Source organism: Sorex araneus, chromosome X (assembly GCF_027595985.1).
Source record: "Sorex araneus isolate mSorAra2 chromosome X, mSorAra2.pri, whole genome shotgun sequence".
In the NCBI taxonomy this organism is placed as follows: Eukaryota; Metazoa; Chordata; class Mammalia; order Eulipotyphla; family Soricidae; genus Sorex; species Sorex araneus.
In genome coordinates, this window is record NC_073313.1 from 239,464,642 (window position 1) to 239,488,388 (window position 23,747).

The 23,747-nt window shown below is 39.9% G+C and overlaps 1 protein-coding gene across 3 annotated transcripts in view; it reads left to right on the forward strand.

Annotated features, from left to right (window-relative positions):
* The window catches only part of ADAM23 (ADAM metallopeptidase domain 23), a 205,499-nt gene that overhangs the window by 46,778 nt on the left and 134,974 nt on the right, over positions 1-23,747 (forward strand). For all 3 annotated transcript variants that reach the window (XM_055120304.1, XM_055120305.1, XM_004601306.3), the window contains exon 3: positions 3,139-3,215. In XM_055120304.1, coding sequence (XP_054976279.1) covers positions 3,139-3,215 — 77 coding nt within the window. The remainder of the gene's footprint in view (positions 1-3,138; positions 3,216-23,747) is intronic.

Sequence of the window (23,747 nt, forward strand, 5' to 3'; positions counted from 1 at the left end):
GACTCACAATTCCTTGCCAAATACTAAGATATATTGGACACTCATTCTGTGTGAAGCATCTTTTTGCATGAAAATATATCCTGGAAATGCCTGATTTTTATCTCCAGAAGTAGTCACTATTTCTATGTCCATGTTAATGTTATCTGTTTTAGAGTGTCAGTTCCAAGAAAACAACTGTTTTCTTTGGCCTTTGTAATGTGCAATATAGTTTAAACATATATGATAGTTTGATATCTTGATACTGCTTAGTAAGATGCAAAACAAGGCTTAGCTGAGTGATCTACCAGTCTTATAATGGCATTTAATATGAAACCATTAGGTGTCATCTACTAAAAAGGAACAGCAGAAAAACAAAGGCACATTGTTAAAATATATAACTTGTTCTTCAATGAAGGAGGTTTGTGTATATAATTGAGTTTAGTTGTTTTTGTTTAGAGAACTTCTATAATTTCCCCATACCAGATTCAGAGTATAAAAAGAAAAATACCAAAGTGCTTAAGCAAACAGCTGTTCTAGTTCTTCAGGGTGGTAATTCTTAGCCCAGGGTTATGCTCATTCCTGTCATGAGATGTACTCTTTGGCGGTAACATCCTACATTCTCCCCCAGTGCTATTATAGTGATTGTCTGTATGGAAGCAAATAAAATCTGTTGGACATTTATGCCAAAGTAGAAAATAATCCATGTGACCTTTTATTTTGTTTTGTTTTACTTTGGGGACAGTGCTTAGGGCTTACTCCAGGCTCTGTGCTCAGGGATTACTCCTGGCAGGGCTTGGGGTACCATAGGTGATTCTGGGATCAAGCCCGGGTCAGCCTTGGACAAGGCATTGCCCTAGCCTCTGGACTATCGCTCTGACCCTCCCATATGACTTTTTTGTAGTTCATGAACTCTTTTCTGATTTGTATTACTTCACACATTTTTAAACCTATTGGATAATTTTTTCCTTGTCAAAAGAAGAATGGCACTCCGGTCTTTGCGTTTTTAGTGGGCCTCAGTGATGCTAGTCAGTTATTCAACTCTGAGATATTTAATCAGTTGTACATACACAATGTTTTCTGAAGTGTTTCACTCACCCCAACACTCTCACTATCCTGCCATTTCAAAGAAGGAGTCTAATCTTAAGTAAAAATAAATAGCATTCAATAATGTAATTGGTGATATAATAATAATGATGACTCAATGGTCTTGATCTTAAAAAGATTTAAAAATGGCTATTATCAAAGCCATTTTGCTAAAGAAAAATGATAAAATGATGTGGAATAACATAGAAACTCCACAAGTTAAAGGCTATTTTAATAGCACCTAAGGGCAGAAATAGGAGAGGGAAAAGTAGCACTTATTTCTGCCTAGAGAAGAATCCGTATTCACTGTACAAGTGCAGAATATCTAGCAGTGAAAAGAGAACCAAAATGTGTGTTATTTACACATCACTACTGGAGTTCCTTAAAATCTTTACAAATATATTAGGGAAAATACTGATTCCATTGGATACACATGATTGGAGCCACAGCACAGCCTGTAGGGCGTTTGCCTTGCACGTGGCCGACCCGGGTTTGATTCCTCCATCCCTCTTGGAGAGCCCGGCAAGCTACTGAGAGTATCTCACCCACACAGCAGAGCCTGACAAGCTACCCATGGCATATTTGATATGCCAAAAACAAGTCTCACAATGGAGATGTTACTGGTGTCTGCTCGAGCAAATCAATGAACAACGGGATGACAGTGCAACAGTGCTACAGAAAATCTTAACATCACTTGATAAGGAAAATGTGTTGCACTTATTAGCTTTAATGCTAAGTTAAAAATGTAAAAGTTCTTACTGATAAAAATAATAAAGTCAGAACTTTTCATAAGTAAAGTAAAAGCACAAATGTTACTGGTGGCATTGTATTTATAATTGTAGTTGTAAAATGCAGTCAGAATGGGAAAGCATAGCTTCATAGGGCATACACAGTTGCCCTTGAATGATGAATAGAGTTTCGATACTTGCAGTGGAGGAGGGCAAGACACGCACAAGCTGATACTAAGGAAATGTAGAAGTGAGAAATAGTTTTGGTATTTATTGCATCTCCCAGAAGGTGTGTGACTCCTCCTGTGTTCTAGAAAGAAGTCTGAAGAGAGGATGTTTACGAGTCAAGGGAGAGATTGGGGAGAAGATTTTGCCTTTATAGTTGTTATCCCCACACCCATGAAGTGATAAAGGAAAAATTCTCTGTCTTGACAAAATACCATGGATTTCTTAATTCACATTATTTATAAATTGCTTCTGTGAGGTCTTCTGAACTTTATTTTTTTTTTTTTTTTTTTTTTTTTTTTGCTTTTTGGGTCACACCTGGCGATGCACAGGGGTTACTCCTGGCTCTGCACTCAGGAATTACCCCTGGCTGTGCTCAGGGGACCATATGGGATGCTGGGATTTGAACCCGGGTCGGCCGCGTGCAAGGCAAACGCCCTACCCGCTGTGCTATCTCTCCAGCCCCAGGTCTTCTGAACTTTAATAGCTAGAAAGTATGTTTCTTATTTAGATAAAATTGTCTAGGTATGTTGAGGCTCAATAACTATGGTGTTTGTAAATGTGTGACTTTTAACGGGGAATGCAAGATCTTCTGTTCACAGAAGACATGATTTTAAGTGCTTTCTGAAATAAAAAGGTCGTGCTATCCAGTTTTACTGTTCTATTTTGCTGATACATCATTTAGAAGAAGTTCCAATTCCCGATGAAAAGAAAAACACGGGCCATGAGATTTTACTGAGGTGTGCAGAAAGACTTGGATAGCTTTGTGCACAAAATAGTCTGAAATCAAGCTTTAATTATCAGAATTTACATAATTTATCACGGTCACTTGAAAGTCCAGATGAATAGTCTTGATTTTTATCATAATTTGTTCATTTTAAGCCACTGATTATCTTTTATTTCTTTCAAAAAAAAGAAATAAACAAAGGTCTAGGATTTCCAAATAAAGCCTTGACATTGTACCCAGACTCTTTTTAAAGTAATGAGTTACTATAAAATGGTATATCAAGAAATGAATTTACCCATAAAAATTTTATACATAACTCTTAATATTAGTATAATACATTTTATAGGCGACGATATAAACTAAGTTTCTTCCTGTCTTTTTTTTTTAAATCTGTAGGCTGTCCATTTGGCCCAGGCAAGCTTCCAAATTGAAGCCTTTGGCTCCAAATTCATTCTTGACCTCACACTGAACAAGTAAGTATTTAGTCACAACTATGTTAAGATTCAAGTACAATGAAACTTTACTTCTGTGATACTGGCTTAGTCAAAATAATGTCTGTCGATACAGATAACAATATTTTAGTTGATGATATGTCATAATCACACTTAAAGAAAATACCTTCGTTTATAAGCTAAATTTGTTTTTTCTTTTCCTCAAAGAAGAAGTTGATCTATATCAGCTATATTTAAAATTTTCAGACTATATTTTAAATATACTACCTAGACATTAAATGGGGTAAATCTTGAAGTAATAAAAGTTAACTGTAATTAATTATTACTGTATGTGGGAGAGATAAAATCTTCCTCAAGTATAGTTAGGCTTCAATCTAAAAATGTTTTCCTTTTATTTCTTGTGTACTTCACACGACTGCTATATGAAGAATAGAGAAAATAATGCCTTGAAACATCTCTGTTTTGGTGCGCATAACTTGCTCTAAAATAGTTTCTTAGAAATTTTGGTACTGATGAACATTTACCTTATTTTTCACTAAGTGGGTGTTTAAGGTGATATTTAAATCCTATTTACTAGGCTGGACCCAATTGTATAGATGCCTACATAAAACATGAATAAGAACTGTAGATGTTAGCAGCTCTAAGACTCAAATAGATTTAATTGTGAGCCAATCTTGGGTGGGAGAGATTTCCTGTCCAATTTTCTTTAGGTAAAAGAAATCAAATCATTATTTAAAATTCTAATCAGTATTTTGATGAGGATAAGATCTTTGTAGGAAAAATACCACATAATGCTCTTAGACACTATAATGTAGGTGACCACAGTCAATACTTAAGAAGCTCCAAAGGACTGTAAAGAACAAGTATTAAATATTTTGTATGCCGAATTCTGTGGGCTCTGCAGAAAAATAATGCAGAGTCAGCCTTGGTGATTCTTACTCAAGTGTTATTGCAGTGTTAAGTCAGAATGAATCAGCAGAACTCACAATTCCCATGTCAAAGGTATGCAGGTTTTCATCTTGAAGTCTGCTGAGCATTGGTTGAATCCTTTTCACTGTGCCGTGTCAGCAGCGCGCCCATCTAGAAGATTTGTCTTGCCAAACTTAGGCTATGTTGAGTAGCAAGATATCTCTAATTTTAGTTTGTTTAGGTTTGCTGCTCCTCCAAATTTTACTGCAGTGGATCCTATCATTCCAGACTGCTGCATAGTAACCAAAATTGCTATGTGATTTGAACAAGAAAAACATCATGACCACAGCAAAGTCGCGGAATCAAATGACTGAGGGAACGTTATATGGATGTACAGTGTACTTAAGATCTGGAAACATATCAGAAAATGTTTACCACTACTATTTAACATGGGAGTCATCAAGTTGAACTCCTACCACCAGTATCCCTTGCTCAGTGGGGCTAATCTAGTGAGCAGGCACTGATAGTTTAATATGCAATCGCAGTTTATTTTTTTATGCCTAACTGTCTTTTTTCTTTTTTAATAGTGAATCACCATGAGGTACAGTTACATACTTCTTTATAATTTATTCTAATTTTTTCTCCATGGCCTTTCTCTTTCTCTCCTCCTCCCCTTTCTATTTTCCCTCTTCTCTTTCACTCCTTCCCCTTTGGTTACTCTCTGTCCATTTACTTCCATTCCTTGTTTCTGTAATAACTGGATCGATCGTATACTTAATTTTCACGGTTGGCCACTTGGTCCCAGGGAACTGCATGCTTTGTTGTGGCCCTTGGAATGCCAAAGAGTTAAACCACTGGGATTACACTTAGGTGTATGGGTTGATGCTGAATTTTGAACTTCAAGTCTCACCGACTTCAGACTTGTAAGGCAGATGCTTTTATCACTGATGCATTCTGGCCCCTTAAATTGTAATGTTAGAGGTGTGAAAGTTATGGGGTTCTTGCACACATGAGACCTAGTTCGAATCCCCAGCATCACACACACAGATATCCTCCAAATCCAAAAAGAGGTTTGAAAACACAATAGAAAAAATGGGGAAATGCACAACAAACAGATATTTCTCACTGTCTCTCCACATTCCACTCTCTACATATAGTAGTCATTTAACCTTCCAGCCTTCTAGTCTCATATAGAACTAATTTTTTTTTTTTACAGCAGCAACAACAATAACACAAAAGCTTGTGGGATTAGTAAGTGTGGAATGCTAATGTAGTGACAAAGAGAGGCAGTTCTTGAGGCTGAAAACTTTGGCTAGTTATCTTGGAAGAGGAGATGCTAGAGCTAAGTTTTGGAGGACAAATGCTGCTAGAAGAGCAATGTAGGGAATGGGTAGAAGAGGAAAAAGATGGAGGTAGCTAATGTGCCCAGGAAGCAGGCCAGGTAGCAGTGTGAATATTAAAGGAACATGAGCACTTCATGGAAAATTACAAGCTCAAGCTAGAGGAAGAAGAGTCAGAAGAGAGAGGTCTGGGCATGGCTTGACTGAAGGTGAGATTCTGTACATCGTGTTCCCATGCTTGGCCATTATTCCATAGACTAGAGTTTCCCAAAGTAGGTAAAGCTGAAGCTGTCACCTTTTAATCCTTGGAGGGTGAGGGGAGTTCTCTGCAACAGTAAGTACAAGGGGGTGGTAGTAGCCTCAGACACTGCCGTGTGTGGAGGGGGCAGGGGGGTGTTTTCTGTTTGTTTATGTCACTGCATCACTGTCATCCCATTGTTCGTCAATTTACTTTGGCGGGCACCAGTAATGTCTCTATTACACTCAGATTTTGATTACACTCAGATGTCTCTATTACCTGAGATTTTGGCAGCCTCTCCTTACTCATCTTTCCCAACAATTTGAGGCTTTCAGGGTCAGGGGAATGAGACCTATCATTACTGTTTTTTTTTTTTTTACTGAGAAAAAGTAAATTTTCAGTGGGGCATTGGATGGATTTTTCCCCCTAAAAATTGGGCAGTAAGCAAGTAAGTTTGATAAATTATACCCTAGACTCTTGTTCTTTAATCCCTGTTTCACATGGAGTGCTGGTACCTGGAAACCCACTCCTCCACCCCTCAATCCAAAGCAGCAGCAAGGTGCTGCAATACCTATGAATTATAATTTTTAACACTGGATTTAATAAATAAAATACTCCCTGCCTTGTGTTTTGTTTTTGTCATCATCAACCAGTCAGTGAAATATGCTTCCCGTTTGCTGCATTGCCAGGTGCCTGATGGTTGAAGAATGCTGGCCTAGACAGTGAACACTGAAGTAAGAGGAATAAAAAAGAGGCTCTGTTCACAATAATGCTAGCGGTGTGGAGAGGGAATGTGTTTATGAATGCTCTAGTTGATAAAAATCCTTTGAATTGCATTGGGGTGGTTGAGTAGGCAGAGAGAAGAGCTAAAGTTCACAAGAACCTTGATTTAATTGCTGGGCAGAAAGTAGGTGGTGTGCAGCTGAAGTAGTCAGCACCAGGGAACAAATAGTTGGTGAAGAGAAGAGAGATGAGAATGTGAAGTCAGAGTTGACATAATTGATGGAAGGGGCTTCGGTCAGTCCATGCATGGTACTAGGTCTAGGAGGTAGATGAATGTTATAGTCTGGAACTCAGGGTGCTGGAGATAGTGGATTGGAGAGGCTTTTTCATACAAATGTCAGTGACAATCAGGGTAGTGAATGAAATGGTAATAGCACTGTAATAGCACCGTTGTCCCTTTGTTCATCAATTTGCTCAAGCGGGCACCAGTAACCTCTCCATTGTGAAACTTGTTGTTACTGTTTTTGGCATATTAAATATGCCATGGGTAGCTTGCCAGTCTCTGCCATACAGGCGGGATGCTCTCCATAGCTTGCTGTGCTCTCCGAGAGGGATGGAGGAATTGAACCCAGGTCGGCTGCGTGCAAGGCAAATCCCCTACCTGCTGTGCTATCGCTCCAGTCCAAATGAAATGGTAGAATAAAGAGTACCTTATTATCATTAAGGTAGTAATGGGGCAGTGGGTCCTATGAAGGGACAGACGATGAGTGATCAGAAAAAGGGAAGGAACAGGAAAAGATTATAGATTCAAAAACCAGTAGGTGTTATTTTCAGTGTCACATGCAATAATGGAATGATGTACTGAGGAACCCAGGGTGGCTCTTTGAATTGTCTGATTCAGTGAGACAGCAGGCACAGACATCAGGCTACGGTGCGCCGGGAGTAGATGACAGATGATGTGGAAGGACCAAATATCTCTTGGAGAGCTTGGGTGAGAAAGACAGCGTGTAACTAGACGCTATTGGGGTCAAAATATGACTGTTAAGGACCATGAGAGAAAGTGAATAGGCTAAGAGCTGTCATTAAATAAATGTGAGAGATTGAAGCAAAGAGAGGGCACAATTTATGGAGAACTAGCTGGTGGAGACAAACGTGTGACCAAGAGCAAAAAGGCAGAATATGGTTTTGAACCAGTTGTGAGAGGTAAGGTTGGCAGTGTGGCAGCAGAAGGTGAGGGGGGTGGACTGGAGTCCAGGATGGGCATCTCTGAAGGTTTCCTCCTGGGAGATAGCCTTGGCACCCCAAAGGATGTAGAGGGAGGTTGGGTGGAGCTTGAGGAAAATCACCAGTATTTGGGTATTGGCTGAGAGGAAGGAGACAAGGATAGTCACTTTATCCTCTATGCTGAAGAATTTATGAACAGTGATCATTAGAAATTTTGGGTTTATGTTCATCTTTGTGTCATTATTCCTAGGTATCTTTTCTCCCCCTAATAACCATGATCAGAGCTGCCTAATGGTAGAGAGTACAGGTTTGTGTTCTGGAGTGGAAAGGACCCCGAGTGGAATAATTCTGGGAATTGCCATTTTCCAGCTGTGGGACTTGCAGTAGGTTTTTATAAACTTGTTCTTCTTCTTCTTTCTTTTTTTTTTTGGTGGGGGGAGAGGGGTGGGGAGCTACACTTGGCAGTTTTCAGGGCTTACTCCTGACTTATGCTCAGGGATCACTCCTGATGGTGTACTAGGGACTATGAATGGCTGGATGTTGAACCGGGGTCGGCTGTCTGTGAACAAAGTCCCTTAACCTCTGCACTATCTCTCTGCTCTACTTTCCTTTCATTCCATTTCCTTTTCTTCTTAGTAACAGCTTGAGATAATGTAGATCCCATAAAATTCACTTAAAGTGTACCATTCAGTGCCTTTTAATTATATTTACTGAGTTGTGCAATTAACATCTAATTCTGGAACATTTCTACTGCCTTAAAAGAAATCCTGTGACGTAGCAGTGACACCCTCCCCCCACCCCACCCCCCGCAAGTACTCGTCTACTTTCTTTGTGGATTTTCTTACTCTGTATATTTTATTTAAATTGAATGTTCAATTTGTGACTTTTTGTAACTGGTTTCTTCACTGATGAGAGTTTTCAAGGTTCCTTTATGACTGTTTCATGTGCCAGCATATGTGTACTTTCAACTTTTTAAGCCTTTTTCTCTTTTTTTAAGCTAGAGGTGTTATAGGGATTGAATGACCTAATACATGAAAACTGTAAGAGCGTGCTTAGTGCACTGAATTACGTCCCCATAAAATTCCCATGTTGAAGTTTTAACCCCAAGATCACTGTATTTGGACAGAGCCAAGATGGAGGTATTGATGGTTAAATGAGGTCATGGAATAATGCCATGCTGTTAGGTTGACTGTTCTTAAGAGAGAGCTAGCAAATAGTTTGTTTCCTCTTTCTTAACCATGCCAGGATACAGCAAGAAGGAGCACCTGCAAGCCCGAAAGAGGATCCCCCTTCCCAGGAATTAAATCTGATAACATCCTGTTAGGCTTCTAGTCTCTAAAACTATAAGAAATGAATTTCTGTTGTTTAAACCACATGGTCTATGGTATTTTGTGACAGCCACTCATGATGGTTAATACAGCCCAAAATACCTGTATTTATGATTACTGTGCATCATCACAATAAGGAGATTTGGGAGTGGATTGGGCATTGAAGAAGAGAATCACTGACTTCATGGAGCTTATGCTCTAATGACAGATGCTTGTGTCTTTCCTTTCCTCCCCTGACTTTTGTAAATAAGAAGAGGGTGGTATACTACACAGTCTTCTTGCTGATAAAAAAAAATAAAGACACATCTTCCCCGCATGCCTCTCGCTTTGTTCCTCACTGTTCTCCTGCCTTTGTTGGAGATCCATTGGTGAGAGATGCTCTCTGGACATTTGGGGGAGAGGAAATGATTACTCTCCTATATTTGCACTCACCCAACCAGTAAATTATCAATGCCTGTGGTATACTGGGAGCACAAAACTGGAACCATCTTGGACTCCGCCTACCATCAAGTTGCTGTACGATTAATAGTGATCAGATTTCTGCATCTGAATCTTGGGTATATCTGAATTTGGAAGTCAAAGGATTTGGTTTGTATTCTTCTAAGACACAAAGAGGGCAGGATTTCTCCCAGACCCTGCACAGGACAGTGTCATCCCGGGCACACCAGAAAGGGGTGAGTGAGCCCAGTGTCTGCCTAAACAGAGTCTCAACAGCTGAAAACCTCCACACTCCACAATCACTGCCATGCTCCAAGCGAACTCCACTGCTCAGATGAGCCTCATCCAGAAATTAATCTGTTGAAAAACTCAAGTATTTGGGTCTTGTGACTGAAATTTCCAGGATCTTCGTGGAGTCAGAGATGGGCTACCTCCCCCTCATCTCCTTGTATTTCTGAAAGCCCTGGCAGTCATGCACCACCGTATTTAAAATTTAACTCCAGCTGTATCTGTAGCACTGTATCACTTTCATCCAGTTATTCATCAGTTTGCTTGAGCGGGCACTAGTAACCTCTCCATTGTGAGACTTGTTGTTACTGTTTTTGACTCGCATATGCCATGGGTAGTTTTCCAGACTCTGCCGTGCGGGCGGGATACTCTCGGTAGCTTGCTGGGCTCTCCGAGAGGGACGGAGGAATCGAACCTGGGTCAGCTGCATGCAAGGCAAACACCCTACCCGCTGTGCTATCGCTCCAGCCCCCAGCTATATTACCTTGAGAAAAATTTTGGATTTCCTGTAGTGATATCTAAAACTCTGCAACACTGTTAAACCAGGAGTAACACACCAGATTGGATGAAATGTAATGTAGAAGACAACCAATCTCAATTAACAAAATATAAGCACAGAAGACATCCTGTAACAGCATCTTAGTAATTTCTTATTAGGATTTAATGGCTCCATGATGAGATATAGCAATATTCACTTAATTTCTTCTAAGGAAATATTTTTTGATCATCTTTTTGGCAAATTATTTATAACAAGCAATATAAATTAAAGTACTGAGGGCCTGCTATGGGGACAGGGTTACAGGGTGGTTGGGAAAATTGGAAATAATGGTGGCGGAAAGGTGCAATGGTGGTGGGTTTGGTGTTGGAATATTGAATGTCTGTAACTAAATTGATGACTTAATAAAGTTAGAAAATAAAATAATTAAAGGCAATTTGGCAGACCCATGACTGATAGGCATTCAAGGTAACGAACAATAAGAATTCTGACTACAAGCTTCTGTGGATTTGAAAACATTTGTGACACATTGGCTGTGTTTCCAGTTATTCTAAAACTAATTACTGACATTGATGAATGAAAGAAAATAGCAAGTCTTATAACTCTGAAAACACAGTTAATTGACTTTCCAAGTCATTTGATTGTGTCTGATATGATTGCTCAGACCCTGGATATATTCTTCTTTCTTATTATGAATGAAATCCTGATACTCATTTGCCATCTACCCGGTTACAGAGAGAAGCATCAGATATTAAGATTCCTTGGTTAATAAGTAGTAGCTCTTCCTAAGAAGACAGTGCTCTAGTGAGAGAATGTGAATCTCTTACCAGGCTTTCTTATACATTTGTCTTGAACGATGACTAGGAGAGCTCTGCCTGGGTGAAATCGATGTCAGATATCAATACTGGATGGATCTAGTTTATAACTGAGGAAAGTAAGACCTTTATGAAAAATCAAATAAGCTGAGAGAAAGAGCTCTGATGTTGAACAGGGACTAGAGAAAATCCTCAAAGTGCTCATTGTTATCAAGCCTTTGTCGATCTAAGATAATGGTCTACATGGAGTTCTCAGGTGTATGTGGTTTGCTTTCTGCTTTGCAGTAGAGCAAAGTTCTGTTATCAGGGCTTTGCTTTTGGAGACGTGCCAGGGAAGTCTGTGGGCAAACAAGTGTGATCTGTGCAAGATGCTCTTTTCTGTCTTTTGATGTTCCTAAGAGAGTAACGGCTAATGGATAATTCCCAAGCAGTGCTTTGGGTAAGGAAGGTGCCACAGGGGATGTGGAACCCTGTAATGCAGATACTCTTTGCTCCTGTCTTTGAATTATTATCTTAGCATCCTGGCTCATCTCCTCCTACTTTTGGAAGTTCATGTGAAGGACCACCCTTCTCTATACTTTTTCTTGTCCTTTCATAGAAGAAAGAAAAATGATTAAGGTAGATTCTGGTATCCTTTGGGTCACACACTGTATTATCATAGAAAGCTTTATAGTACCTGTAATTATGTAACTAGTTTGTTGTCATTCAACACTAAAATACCTACCCTCACAAATGTAGGAGGTCCTGGGTTTTATTCTGGTCATCAGATGACGCCCCCACCCCTGCACCATATCACTGGGTATAGCCCATGTGGCCCCCAGCTCCAGGCATGCCCCCTCCTCCTAATAAAGGATTTTAAAGTGTAAGTTTGGAATAGTAGAAACAAAAATAAAACTATGAACTTTGGGTGATAGTGAAATACCAGTGTTAATCAGTTGTAACAAATATACCATTATAGGGTTGGAGAGATAATAAGGGGTATAGGCACTTCCTTGCATTTAGCATTCTTGGGTCAAATCACTGGTATCACACAAGGAGCGGGCACCTCCAGGAGTGATTCCCTTAGCTCAGAGGCAGGAGTAAATCCTGAACACTACTGCATGATGTCCAAAAACTAAACCCTAAACATAAAAAAATAAAGCAAAAACCAGCATATATACCACTGTGGTGGAAGATGCTCATGTATTGGACAATGGTATATGAGAAATTTCCATACTTTTGTATTAATTTTTCTTTGAACTTAAAACTGTACCAAAAATGTCTATTAAATGGACCAAAGTTCTATGATAATTAAAAAATGTTGGGCAAAGTGGGACTCCCTTGGTACTTCTGGATTAACTAGGATAAACATTTAGGTACTTTCTGTCATTGTTACAGTTCCTCTCCTTGAAATTGGGTATGAGGCTGAATCACTAGTCAGCAGTCACACTAGGAAACTCCTTTTATTTAAGATTCTAGCCATGTTTTCTCCATAGACTAGGAAATTTGTATGTAGAGGACTAAACTTTGTTCTATTGAGCTTTACCCTTTCATGCATATATTCTAATGGACAAAACCTGGAGTGGTAGGTAGCCTGTCAATGAAGGTGACAATGAAGTTCCTTCTGGAACTTCCAGCAAAGCCCAAGTGAAGGCACTGTTAGCCTTGGGTCATGTGTCTGTTTGGACTTGGAATATATACAGTGAAGTGCACATGTGCAACATGGTGACAATGGATATTGGACATCAGGTCTCTCAGGAAAAAACTGAGGTAGCATTCATAGACGTTCATAGAAGTATGCGGACCCCATCGACAGAACTCTTCTATGCTGACAACATTACAATGACTCACTGATACACTCCTTCCCCCAGAAATAATGTTTGAGGCGTAAAGCAATGAGCATGTGTAGGAGAAAGATGGGGGTAGAAGAAGATGAGTAAAGTGGGTAAGGGATGGCTTTAAACGAAGAGCGAAATAGGAAGAAAAGCATCGGGCTGCAAAGTTGGTTCAGTTGAAGGATACGGCCAGCTTTGTCAGCAGAAGGGCATGACTTTCATTCCTGGTGTCACCACTGCGCCAAGCACAATCCTGCCAGCTCTGCTGTTTGCGATTCTGACACAAGATATTCCTGGATATTCTGAAACCAGGTGTGCGTGAGCACTGCAAGTAAAGGCTGTGACCCCAGCAAACACCGGTAAAGATATGCAAACGTCAGCGCCAGGGAAGTGCAGTCCTGGAGATTTCCTGTGTGAGCATGACAGTAACCCTCAATGGGTACTAGAATCAGAATGTGTGTATGCACAAGCTAAAGAGTGGGATGTCCAGTGAGAATTGCAACCTGACACATGGCCTCTGGCAAGCATCACAGGAAATGTGTGAGCATGACCTTCAAGCATGTCAACACATGAGTAGCAGCAGCCACAATAGCAGCAGCAATGAAATGAAGGGCAGGGGGAAATAAGTAAAATTTTAAAATACATAGAACCTACACTGGTAAAGAATATTCTTCCCACCATTCTTCTCACACAGCGCTAATATTCAGTTTAAACAAAGCACTTATAAATATTGAAGCACTGTAGCACTGTTGTCCTGTTGTTCATCGATATGCTTGAGCGGGCACCAGTAACATCTTCGTTGTGAGACTTGTTGTTCCTGTTTTTGGTATATCCAATATGCCATGGGTAGCTTGCCAGGCTCTGCCGTGTGGGCAAGATACTCTCGGTAGTTTGCCAGGCTCTCTGAGAGGGACGGAGAAATCGAACCTGGGTCGGCCGCATGCAAGGTAAAAGTCCTACCTGCATGTCATAATATAAATATAATATAATATTAACAAGGAAAAAGACAACCCCTTCCAAAAATGGAGAGAAGACATGAACAGAAACTTCCACAAAGACATACAAACTTCCACAAAGCCAGTAAGTATATGAAACAATCTGTGTACCACTTATCATCAGGGAAATGTAAATTAAAACAATAAGATGTTGCATCATACCAGTGAGACTAACACACAGCACAAAGAACAAAAGCAATCCGTGTTTGTATGGATGTGGGGAAAAAGTAGCCCTCATCTAATACTGGAGGGAATGTCAACTGGTCCAACCTTTTTGAGAAGCAATACAGAGAGTCCTCATAAAACTGAAAATTGTGCTTCTCTATAACCTAGCAATTCCACATTTGGCCATCTATCCCTAGGGTTAAAAAACTAATCAGAAAAGACATTTACTTCCCCATGTTCATATCAGCACTATTAACAATAGCAAAGATCTGGAAACAACTCAAATATCCAGTAACAGATCACTGGATAAAGACACTGTAATATACGTATGTATATACATATATAGGTAGCACTGTAGCACTGTCGTCCCATTGTTCATTGATTTGCTTGAGCGGGCACCAGTAACGTCTCCATTATGAGACTTGTTGTTACTGTTTTTTGGCATATCCAATATGCCATGGGTAGCTTGCCAGGCTCTGTCCTGTGGGTGGGATACTCTCGGTAGCTTGCTGGGTTCTCTGAGAGGGATGGAGGAATCTAACCCGGGTTGGCTGCGTGCAAGGCAAACACCCTACCCACTGTGCTGTCACTCCAGTCCACATATATATATATGTATATATATACATATATATAGAAAGAGTATATATATGTATATATATATATATAGAGAGAGAGAGAGAGAGAGAGAGAGAACTGAACTTATCATGACAGTGAGATATTTGAGGTGGTGGGTGGGTAGGGAGGGGTGGGGAGTGGAGAGTGTTGAGGTGGAAAGGGGTACTGAGGAAGAACCGAGAGATAATGGTATAGGAAAATTGATGCTCTGGTGTGTGTGTGGGGGTGTGTTAGAATGTTGTATTCATGAATTCCTATTCACAATATTGTAGAACTGTAAACATGGCGACTTAAAAATAAATTCCACAAAAAGCATAGACTTACTTTAAAAGAAAAGAATAAAGGCATGAGAAAATAGTAATCACCAATCTTGCAACAAGGAAGTGCTAGAGTTATGAAAGAGTTCTTTGGATTTTAAACAAATCTGGGTTATTTTATATATGCTGAGTATCTAGAAAATGCTGACTTGGAAATGTATATGCACAGTAATTTTTTCCCTATGTGTATAACTTTTATTTTATTTTTAAAACTTATTAAAGAGCCATGATTTACAAAGTTACTAATAGTTGTATTTTAGGCATATAATAATTTAACACCAATGCCTCCATCATTGTCAATTTCCCTCCACCAGTGTACTCAGATTCCCTCTCCATCCCATCCCCTACTCCACCCCTGCCTGTCAACTAGACAGGCAGATTGCAAAGTTTCAGTGGTTGCCTCTTAAGTCTCATGTCTTCATGAGAAACATGTTTTCAGTTTTTCTAAAGAATCTGTGTCTTGGGTATATGACTATACTCCTCACTCACATCACTGGTATAACTAAAGCCCTGATGCCTGTTAACCCATTATTTCTTGTTCTCTTCTTCCCCCCCACCTTAATTTTTTTCCTTCTCTGTCTGTCCCCTCTCTAAACACTGGGCTCAAGAATGACCTAGGCATTCCCCTTTTACTAAATACATTTCCTCATCCAGTATTCTATATTCTACAAATAAATGAGATCATCCTGTGTCTTTCTTCTTCTGACTTACTTCCCTCAACTTACTTCCAGTTCCAACCATGTTGCAGCACATTGTATGATTTCATCATTCCTTGCAGCTGCATTATATTCCATTGTGTATATATACCACATCTTCATAATCCAGTCATCTGCTGTTGGACACGTAGGTTGATTCCATATCTTAGCTATTGTACTGAGTGCAGCAATGAATAATAGTTGCACAGTAATTTTCTTATTAAAACTCAGTCACGCAGTGCTTTTGAGAGGGAGAAGACAGCCATAGTGCTATAGTCAGATCACAGAGTCTAACTTTTATGCAGACTGACATGGCTAACTCATTCTACCTTCAGTGGACAAACATTGAGTGAGCATCTAGTTTGCTGAAAACACCATGCTGAGCCATGCAAGGCATTCAGATCTGTGTAGAAGACCTCTCAGTAAGAGTCGCTGTCAAGAAATGCGATCAAATTACATATAAATATTGGGGCTGGAGCAATAGCACAGTGGGTAGGGCGCTTGCCTTGCACACGACTGACCTGGGTTTGATTCCCAGCATCTCATATGGTTCCTTGAGCCAGGGAGTAATTCCTGAGTGTAGAGACAGAGTAACCCCTGAGCATCGCTGGGTGTGACCCAAAAAGCAAAAGCAAAAAAACCATACATAAATATTATTTAAACACAGTAGGGAACAGGCCCTGGCTGCAGAGGGATTTTTCTGTGGCATAAGTGGGAACACTTATTTGTCTTCAAGATGCAATCTTGCTTTTGATTCTGTGGAGACAAACATTCCAATTTTTTCCTTAAGAAATGGGAGATTAAACAACTGGTGAATTCCAGCCTTGTCAAACTGGGGCTCATTCTCACAGGGGCAGGTTGAACATCTGTGAATTCTTTCTTTAGAATATGTCTTATATGTTCATCGCAGCACTGTTTACAATAGCCAGAATCTGGAAAAAACCCGAGTGCCCTAGAACAGATGACTGGTTGAAGAAACTTTGGTACATCTATACAATGGAATACTATGCAGCTGTTAGAAAAAATGAGGTCATGAACTTCGCATATAAGTGGATCAGCATGGAAAGTATCATGCTAAGTGAAATGAGCCAGAAAGAGAGAGACAGACATAGAAAGATTGCACTCGTCTATGGAATATAGAATAACAGAGTAGGAGACTAACACCCAAGAATAGTAGAAATAAGTACCAGGAGGTTGACTCCATAGCTTGGAAACTGGCCTCACATTCTGGGGAGAGGGCAACTCAGATAGAGAAGGGAACACCAAGCAAAATGTGGTTGGAGGCCATGCGGGGGAAGGGTGATACGTGCTGAATGTAGACTAGAGACTGAACACAATGGCCACTCAACATCTTTATTGCAAACCACAACACCTAATTAGAGAGAGAGAGCAAAAGGGAATACCCTGCCACAGTGGCAGGGTGGGGTGGGGGGAGATGGGATTGGGGAGGGTGGGAGGGATACTGGGTTTATTTGTGTTGGAGAATGGGCACTGGTGAAGGGATGGGCTCTGGAACTTCTTATGAGGGAAACATGAGCACAAAAATGTATAAATCTGTAACTGTACCCTCAAAAAAAAAAGAATATGCCACCATGCTATCCAGCTGAGATTAAGGAAGCTGGGGTTTTGACCAGTGCAGCAGCTGTAGGCCTTGGATGGGGGAGGATTGTTTCTGGGTTCAGTAACTCTTCGGTACTTCTGGTGTGTGTGCCCCATCCTGGGTAGGAAAGGCCCCGCTCAGCTCTTCCCAGCCAGCTGGCTTCGGCACATGGCGGTGACTACTGGGGAACGTGGGCAGCTTCTCAGAACCTGCCACAGTGGCTTTTGATTTAGAAAGAAGCGAGCGGGGAGGTGTTTGGTTCCTCATGGGGAAGTGGCAGAACAGAAGACTGGGGGCAGGAGCGTCTCAGGCTTCTGGTCTGAGTAAAGACCAGTAAACCTGTGTGCTCAGAGAGACTTGGATTATTCAACTGCAGATGGAAGGCAAATTTCTTGTTTGGATTCACTGAATTTGAAGTGGTTGGGGGGAGCGGATTTTAGTCTCTTTCACCTGCATGATGGTTGGTACTTAAATTTGGTTTGGAAGAAGACACTTGTGAGGCAGTCATAGGCCTGCTGCCTCCATTTTCCTCTGGCAGGGAGGATGAGGAGCTTGGTGAGCCTGAGAGGGAGAGGCAGGATGACCTGTCTCCACTCAGAAGTGGCCGCCTCACTGCTCCGAAAGCTTGACTTGTGAGTTTTATGTGACTTCTGAATTACAGTCATTCAGCCCTGGGTGTCCGTGCTGAGCCCTGACTTGTCTCCTGCTGTCATCAGTGTCATTGCAGAAATCCCACTCACACATCTGGACATGAGGGAGATAGGAAAGCACTAGTTTTTTTTTTTTTTTTTTAAATCCAGATTTTCACCCAGCCTGGCGGCGTTTGCCAGCTAAGACATACTTCCTGGATTTCAGGACACGGGAGTTAGAAGAGATGATGTGAAATCATTTCTCCTTGTGAGAATTCTGTGTCTAAGAAGCTACCAACTCTTAAATGCCTAATTTCATAGGTCTGTGAAGAAAGGCTTTCATAATGGCAATGATGGTGATAGGTCCCAGGCTTAGTGCTTTATCTGTTTTCTCCTATTTAAATTCCTTTAATACGGGGCTGGAGAGATAGCACAGCGGGTAGGGCGTTTGCCTTGCACGCGGCCGACACGGGTTCAAATCCCAGCATCCCATATGGTCCCCTGAGCATGGCCAGGGGTAATTCCTGAGTGCAGAGCCAGGAGTAACCCCTGTGCATCGCCAGGTGTGATCCCCCCCCCCCAAAATTCCTTTAATACTCTGAGGAAGTTGCCATAATCCACATTTTACAATGGAGCAACCTGGGATTATAGCAGGAGTGTCAGTGTAGTGTATTTTTTTACAACTTTGATCCCTGTACTTGTCAATTTATATGTGAGCTGGACTTAATGCTAACTCTTGATCATGTTAAGTACTCATCTCATAAGTGAGGGGAAAGAAAAATCTGCTTTTAGCAATCTGTGGCAGGTCTTAAAAGAATCATGCCTGTCTGGGCTACATTGTGGGCCTTCTCTCCAAATTTATATGTTGAAGTTCTAACCTTTGAGTACCTCAGAATATAACTGAATTTGGAGGTAAGAGGTAATTAAGACAAAGGAAGCTCTTCTGGGTGGGCCCTTATTTCATATGATGGATGTCCGTAGAAGAAGTATAGACACTGTCATACTTGAACACAGTAATCAAGTAAGAACACCAGGAGAAAGTAGCAGTATACAATCACGGAGAGGCTGCAGGGGAAAGCAAACCTCCCCTCACTTTGATCTTGAATATTTAGCCTCTAGAACAGTGAGGACATAAGTTTTTATTGCTTCAATCACTTGTCCAAGATACTATGTTGTGGTAGCCCTATGTTAAAATTCATCTCTATCCATTTATTGTTTACTTATTGCAATGAGACATTTGGTATTAAGCTGCTACTTGATGTTGGCTATATCTGTTTCTCATGGCTATAATCCTGCCATTATTTTCAAGTTCTTTTTTGAGAGATTATGATCTTTTTTTGCATTTCTGTACTTTTGGAAGTGTGGAGATATTTTTGGTAGTTTAAAAAAAATTGTGGTAATAAGGAATTTAAAGATCTCTAAAATTGCCATAAGAAATGATTGCCACTGTGCCATGTGCAATATGATGTTGGTGAATATTGTTTTTGGTATGTGTTGTAGAGACCCGGAAGGATTCCAAGGGTTTTGGTGCTGGCAGGAATGAGTAACTCTAGGTGTATTTTTGTTTGTTTAAAAAATCCTTTTTCTAATGCATTTCAAATATTTTGCTTCTGTAGAACTAAATAGCTCTTCTTTGAGTTATTTTTCCTGTAATCAGGTGAGTACCTATCAGATCTTCCTTGGATATTTCTGATTGAAGAGTCAAACCTATATTGATGTTTTGAATGATATCATTGTCATTTTCTTTTGATGGCCCATCTTGATATTAATACAGCAGGTACAGAATGGACAAGAAGTGACATAAGGACAGAAGTGGAGGGAGGGTCAGGGGTACTTTGGTGGTGATATGCATTAGTACTTCAGTACTATAAACTTTAACATTATTGTAACCATATTACCTAAGTGCAATAAAATTTTTATAATAAAAATAAGTGTTGCTTAAATGTTAACAGATCCTAATTTTATTTTTAGGATGTGAATTTGGCCTACTTTCAAAAAACAGTTTAAGAATAACTTTTGTGGTTAAATGTGGTAGGAGAAGCATTAAAATATAGTCATAGTTAATCTACTGACATTAATGTACCAATTCTTATTTCTATAGGTGGACAAGATCATGGCTGTTATATAAATCTTGGGGAGTAAAGACAGTGGATATTTTGCTCTCTATCAACAATTAGAGACTTCAATACTGTACATCCTTACCATATTGACAATTATTATTGGCATATGAAACCCAAGGAAATTATACATCAAGCTGCAGAAATCAGGAAGATCAGAGGAGCTAGATTTAGGTTCTTCAACTTTCAAGAGATGAGATTATGATTTCCCAGAGAGGAAGCATCTATGGGTATAGTCCATAGCACCAAGGCAAAAAAAATGATTTTTCAGCTAGGAATTTCTAGCAAAACCAAGGAGATCTAATTGTCAATGTGATTGTATTGCATTATTTATTTAATATAGGATCTGAGAACTATGTTGTGAGTTAAAGAGACTATTTTTTTGACAACAGATTTACAGGAGGCCCTTTACAGATGCAGAATCTTTATGCAGAATGTGGGCAAACAAGACTTGATTTATCCTTCAGCCATTTTCATAGTCTGTTGAAGACAGATTGTAGCTCTTGTCATCCGTTGTTCTATTTGTTCAAGTGGGCACCAGTAATGTCTCCATTGTGAGATTGTTGTTACTGTTTTTGGCATATTAAATATACCATGGGGAGCTTGACAGGCTCTGCCGTGTGGGTAGGATACTCTCAGGAGCTTGCTGGGCTGTCTGAGAGGGACAGAATCGAACCCGGGTTAGCCACGTGCAAGGCAAATGCCCTACCCGCTGTGCTATCACTCCAGTCCAAAGATGAAAACAGATTAGAGTATAAAAATTGCTGCAGAAGTTAGTATTGAAAAAGTTTTAAAAGCACATAGGATTTGATGATACCAGGCATCTGAAATGTTTTTATTTTTGATAATTACTGAATTTAGCTGTTACTTTTCTGAAAAGTAAAGTGAGAGAGTTCGTATAGAGGGTTGCTTACTCCCTATTACTTGATATCTGTCTAGAGATAGACTGTTTTCTTATCAAAGAGGAATCTATTCTTTTGACCCTGATACAGCAGGACATTTAGTAGCATAATGGTTAATGTCTGCAAGTATGGTTTTGTGAATGACAGAATGTTACTTAAGTGGACTTTTTATATTGACCCACTGTGTTAGCCAAGTGCATAAAGTTCTTTCTAACCTCAGTGGATTGATTGATAGATTTCCATTGATTGGACCCTTTTATGAACCATTCCAAGCACTTTTTAAAAATTTCAGAAATGCTTATTGGGTACCTGCTAAGTGCTAGAGAAGGTTGCAAGAGAGCAACTCTTCCTTCCTTCCTTCCTTCCTTCCTTCCTTCCTTCCTTCCTTCCTTCCTTCCTTCCTTCCTTCCTTCCTTCCTTCCTTCCTTCCTTCCTTCCTTCCTTTCTCTCTCTCATTCTTTCTTTCTTTCTTTCTTTCTTTCTTTCTTTCTTTCTTTCTTTCTTTCTTTCTTTCTTTCTTTCTTTCTTTCTTTCTTTCTTTCTTTCTTTCTTTCTTTCTTTCTTTCCTAGCTATTTTATTTTATTATAATTTTTATTTTATATTGAATTACTGTGAGAGAGCAACCCTTTCTTCATGAAGCATACTGAAATGAAGAAGAAAGACAAGCCCACAGGTATTTAAAGCACAGTACCAGTAGTTCTGTGGTAGGGAAAATGAAGAATACTTTTATCCAGTGCATGGTGTATGACAGTGACAGGAGACCAAGTGTCTTTGGAATTAAATGTCTAAGTTCAATGCAAAGCTAAAGAGTTGGCCAAAGAGTAGAAAATTTGAAGATTAGAAAGGAGGAGGGCTTGAAAGTAAGCAAGGGAGGAGAGATATAAGTGAGAGAAAATGTAGGCTTGGAGAAATTAATAATATCACAAAGCTAAAAAAGTGGCAGAGCTGAAATTGGAATTCAGGATTTCTTAGAGTCAAAGCCTTGGAGAACAGACACTTTTCAGAAATAAATTAGTCCCATTGATGGGGCTGGAGCAATAGCACAGCGGGTAGGGCGTTTGCCTTGCACACGGTCAACATGAGTTTGATTCCCAGCATCCCATATGGTCCCTCGAGCACCGCCAGGAGTAATTCCTGAGTGCAGAGCCAGGAGTAACCCCTGAGCATCGCCGGGTGTGACCCCCCCAAAAAAAATAAGTAGTCCCATTGAAATTATGTTTAAAAATCTCTATAAAAATAAACGTTAGAGAAATAAATGGTATGTCACTTGTTTTTCTGTTTTGTTTTGGGGTTACACCTTGTGGTGCTCAGGATTTGCTCCTGGCCCTGAGCTCAGGGATCAGTCTTGGTGGGCTTCAGGGACCATATGGGCTGCTAGGATTGAATTCACGCTGGTCATGTGCAAGGCAAGTGCTCGATCTGCTGTATTCTCTGGCCCACGCTTAATTTTGATATCTTACTGTACTTGCCACTACTCTTATTCAAAGAAAATTTTAATTATTGTTTGGAACTAGATTTACGCAAAGAATACATGCACAACTCGAACAATAGCCTACCAAGTTTTTTCTTTTTCTTTTCCTTTTGGTTTTTGGACCACACCCAGTGGTGTTAGGACTGACTCTGGGCTCTGTACTCACAGATCACTCCTGGAGCTACTCCAGGGACCGTATGGGGTTTCAGGGATTGATCCCAAGTTGGGTGCTTATATGGCAAACACCCCACCCGCTGTACTACTTCTCTGACCTCCAATCACATTTTTATTTTACTACCACGCAGATTTATATAAAGTAAGAGTTTGAAATCAGAAGGGCGTATCATGAAGATTCTTGGGCCATAACTGCTGCCAACAAGAATTATATTATTTTTGGAAGCACTTTTTAATGGGTTACATTTTAGAATTATCATTAGTCATTTTCCCTAATATTTTAAAATTAATTGAATATTAAGATTCCCAATATTATAGTCTATGATTTAGCATGACTTGTTTATAAACATGTCCTCTTTAAATGATCAGTTTTATTCTGTGATGATGATATCTCTGTACTTTGGTATTTAGGTTGTGATTGAAAGAAAAACCATTTTCATACTTCTTTGTTTTTGGATCACAAATGATGGTGCTCAATAATTACTCCTGGCTTTGCACTTCAGGGTACTCCTGGTAGGCCTCAGGAGACCATAGGGGATCCAGGTCGGCTGCTTGCAAGGGAAGTGTTTTATCCACTGGATTATGGATAGCATAGTCTTTTCTTTTCTTCTTCTTTTTTGGTAATTTTCATTTTTTTCAAAAGTTTCCAAGTCTAATTTCAATAATTTTAAGATTAAGAATTTTTTATTTTCCTAAATAAATGGTCATCAAATAAGAGGGTGAAATCCCTAGCACATTCATTATAGAATGCAGATTTCATTTCTTCATTTTTTTTTCACTTCTTCATTTTTGCCATGACTTGACTTATGCAACAAATAAGACTAGATTTATATGACAAGAAAGCCTTCACATCCTAAGGATAAACAGTGTCTCTCATGACATGCTTCTTTTTTTTTTCTTCTGATTTTTTATTAGTGAATCACTGTGAGGTACAGTTACATATTTATAAGCTTTCATGTTTGCGTTTCAGTCATACAATGGTCGAGTGCGGGCTGAAAGTAGACTATAGACTGAACATGATGGCCACTTAATACCTCTACTGCAGACCACAATACCCAAAGGGGGAGAGAGAACAAAAGGGAATGCCCTGCCACAGAGGCGGGGTGGGGTGGGGGGAGGATGGGTTGGGGGTGGTGGGTGGGATGCTGGGACTATTGGTAGTGGATGAGCACTTGACCATTGTAGAACATGCTTCTTATGACTGTGCCACTGTGCCTCAAATGTCTTTAGTACATCTGGGAATATTTATTAATTAAGCA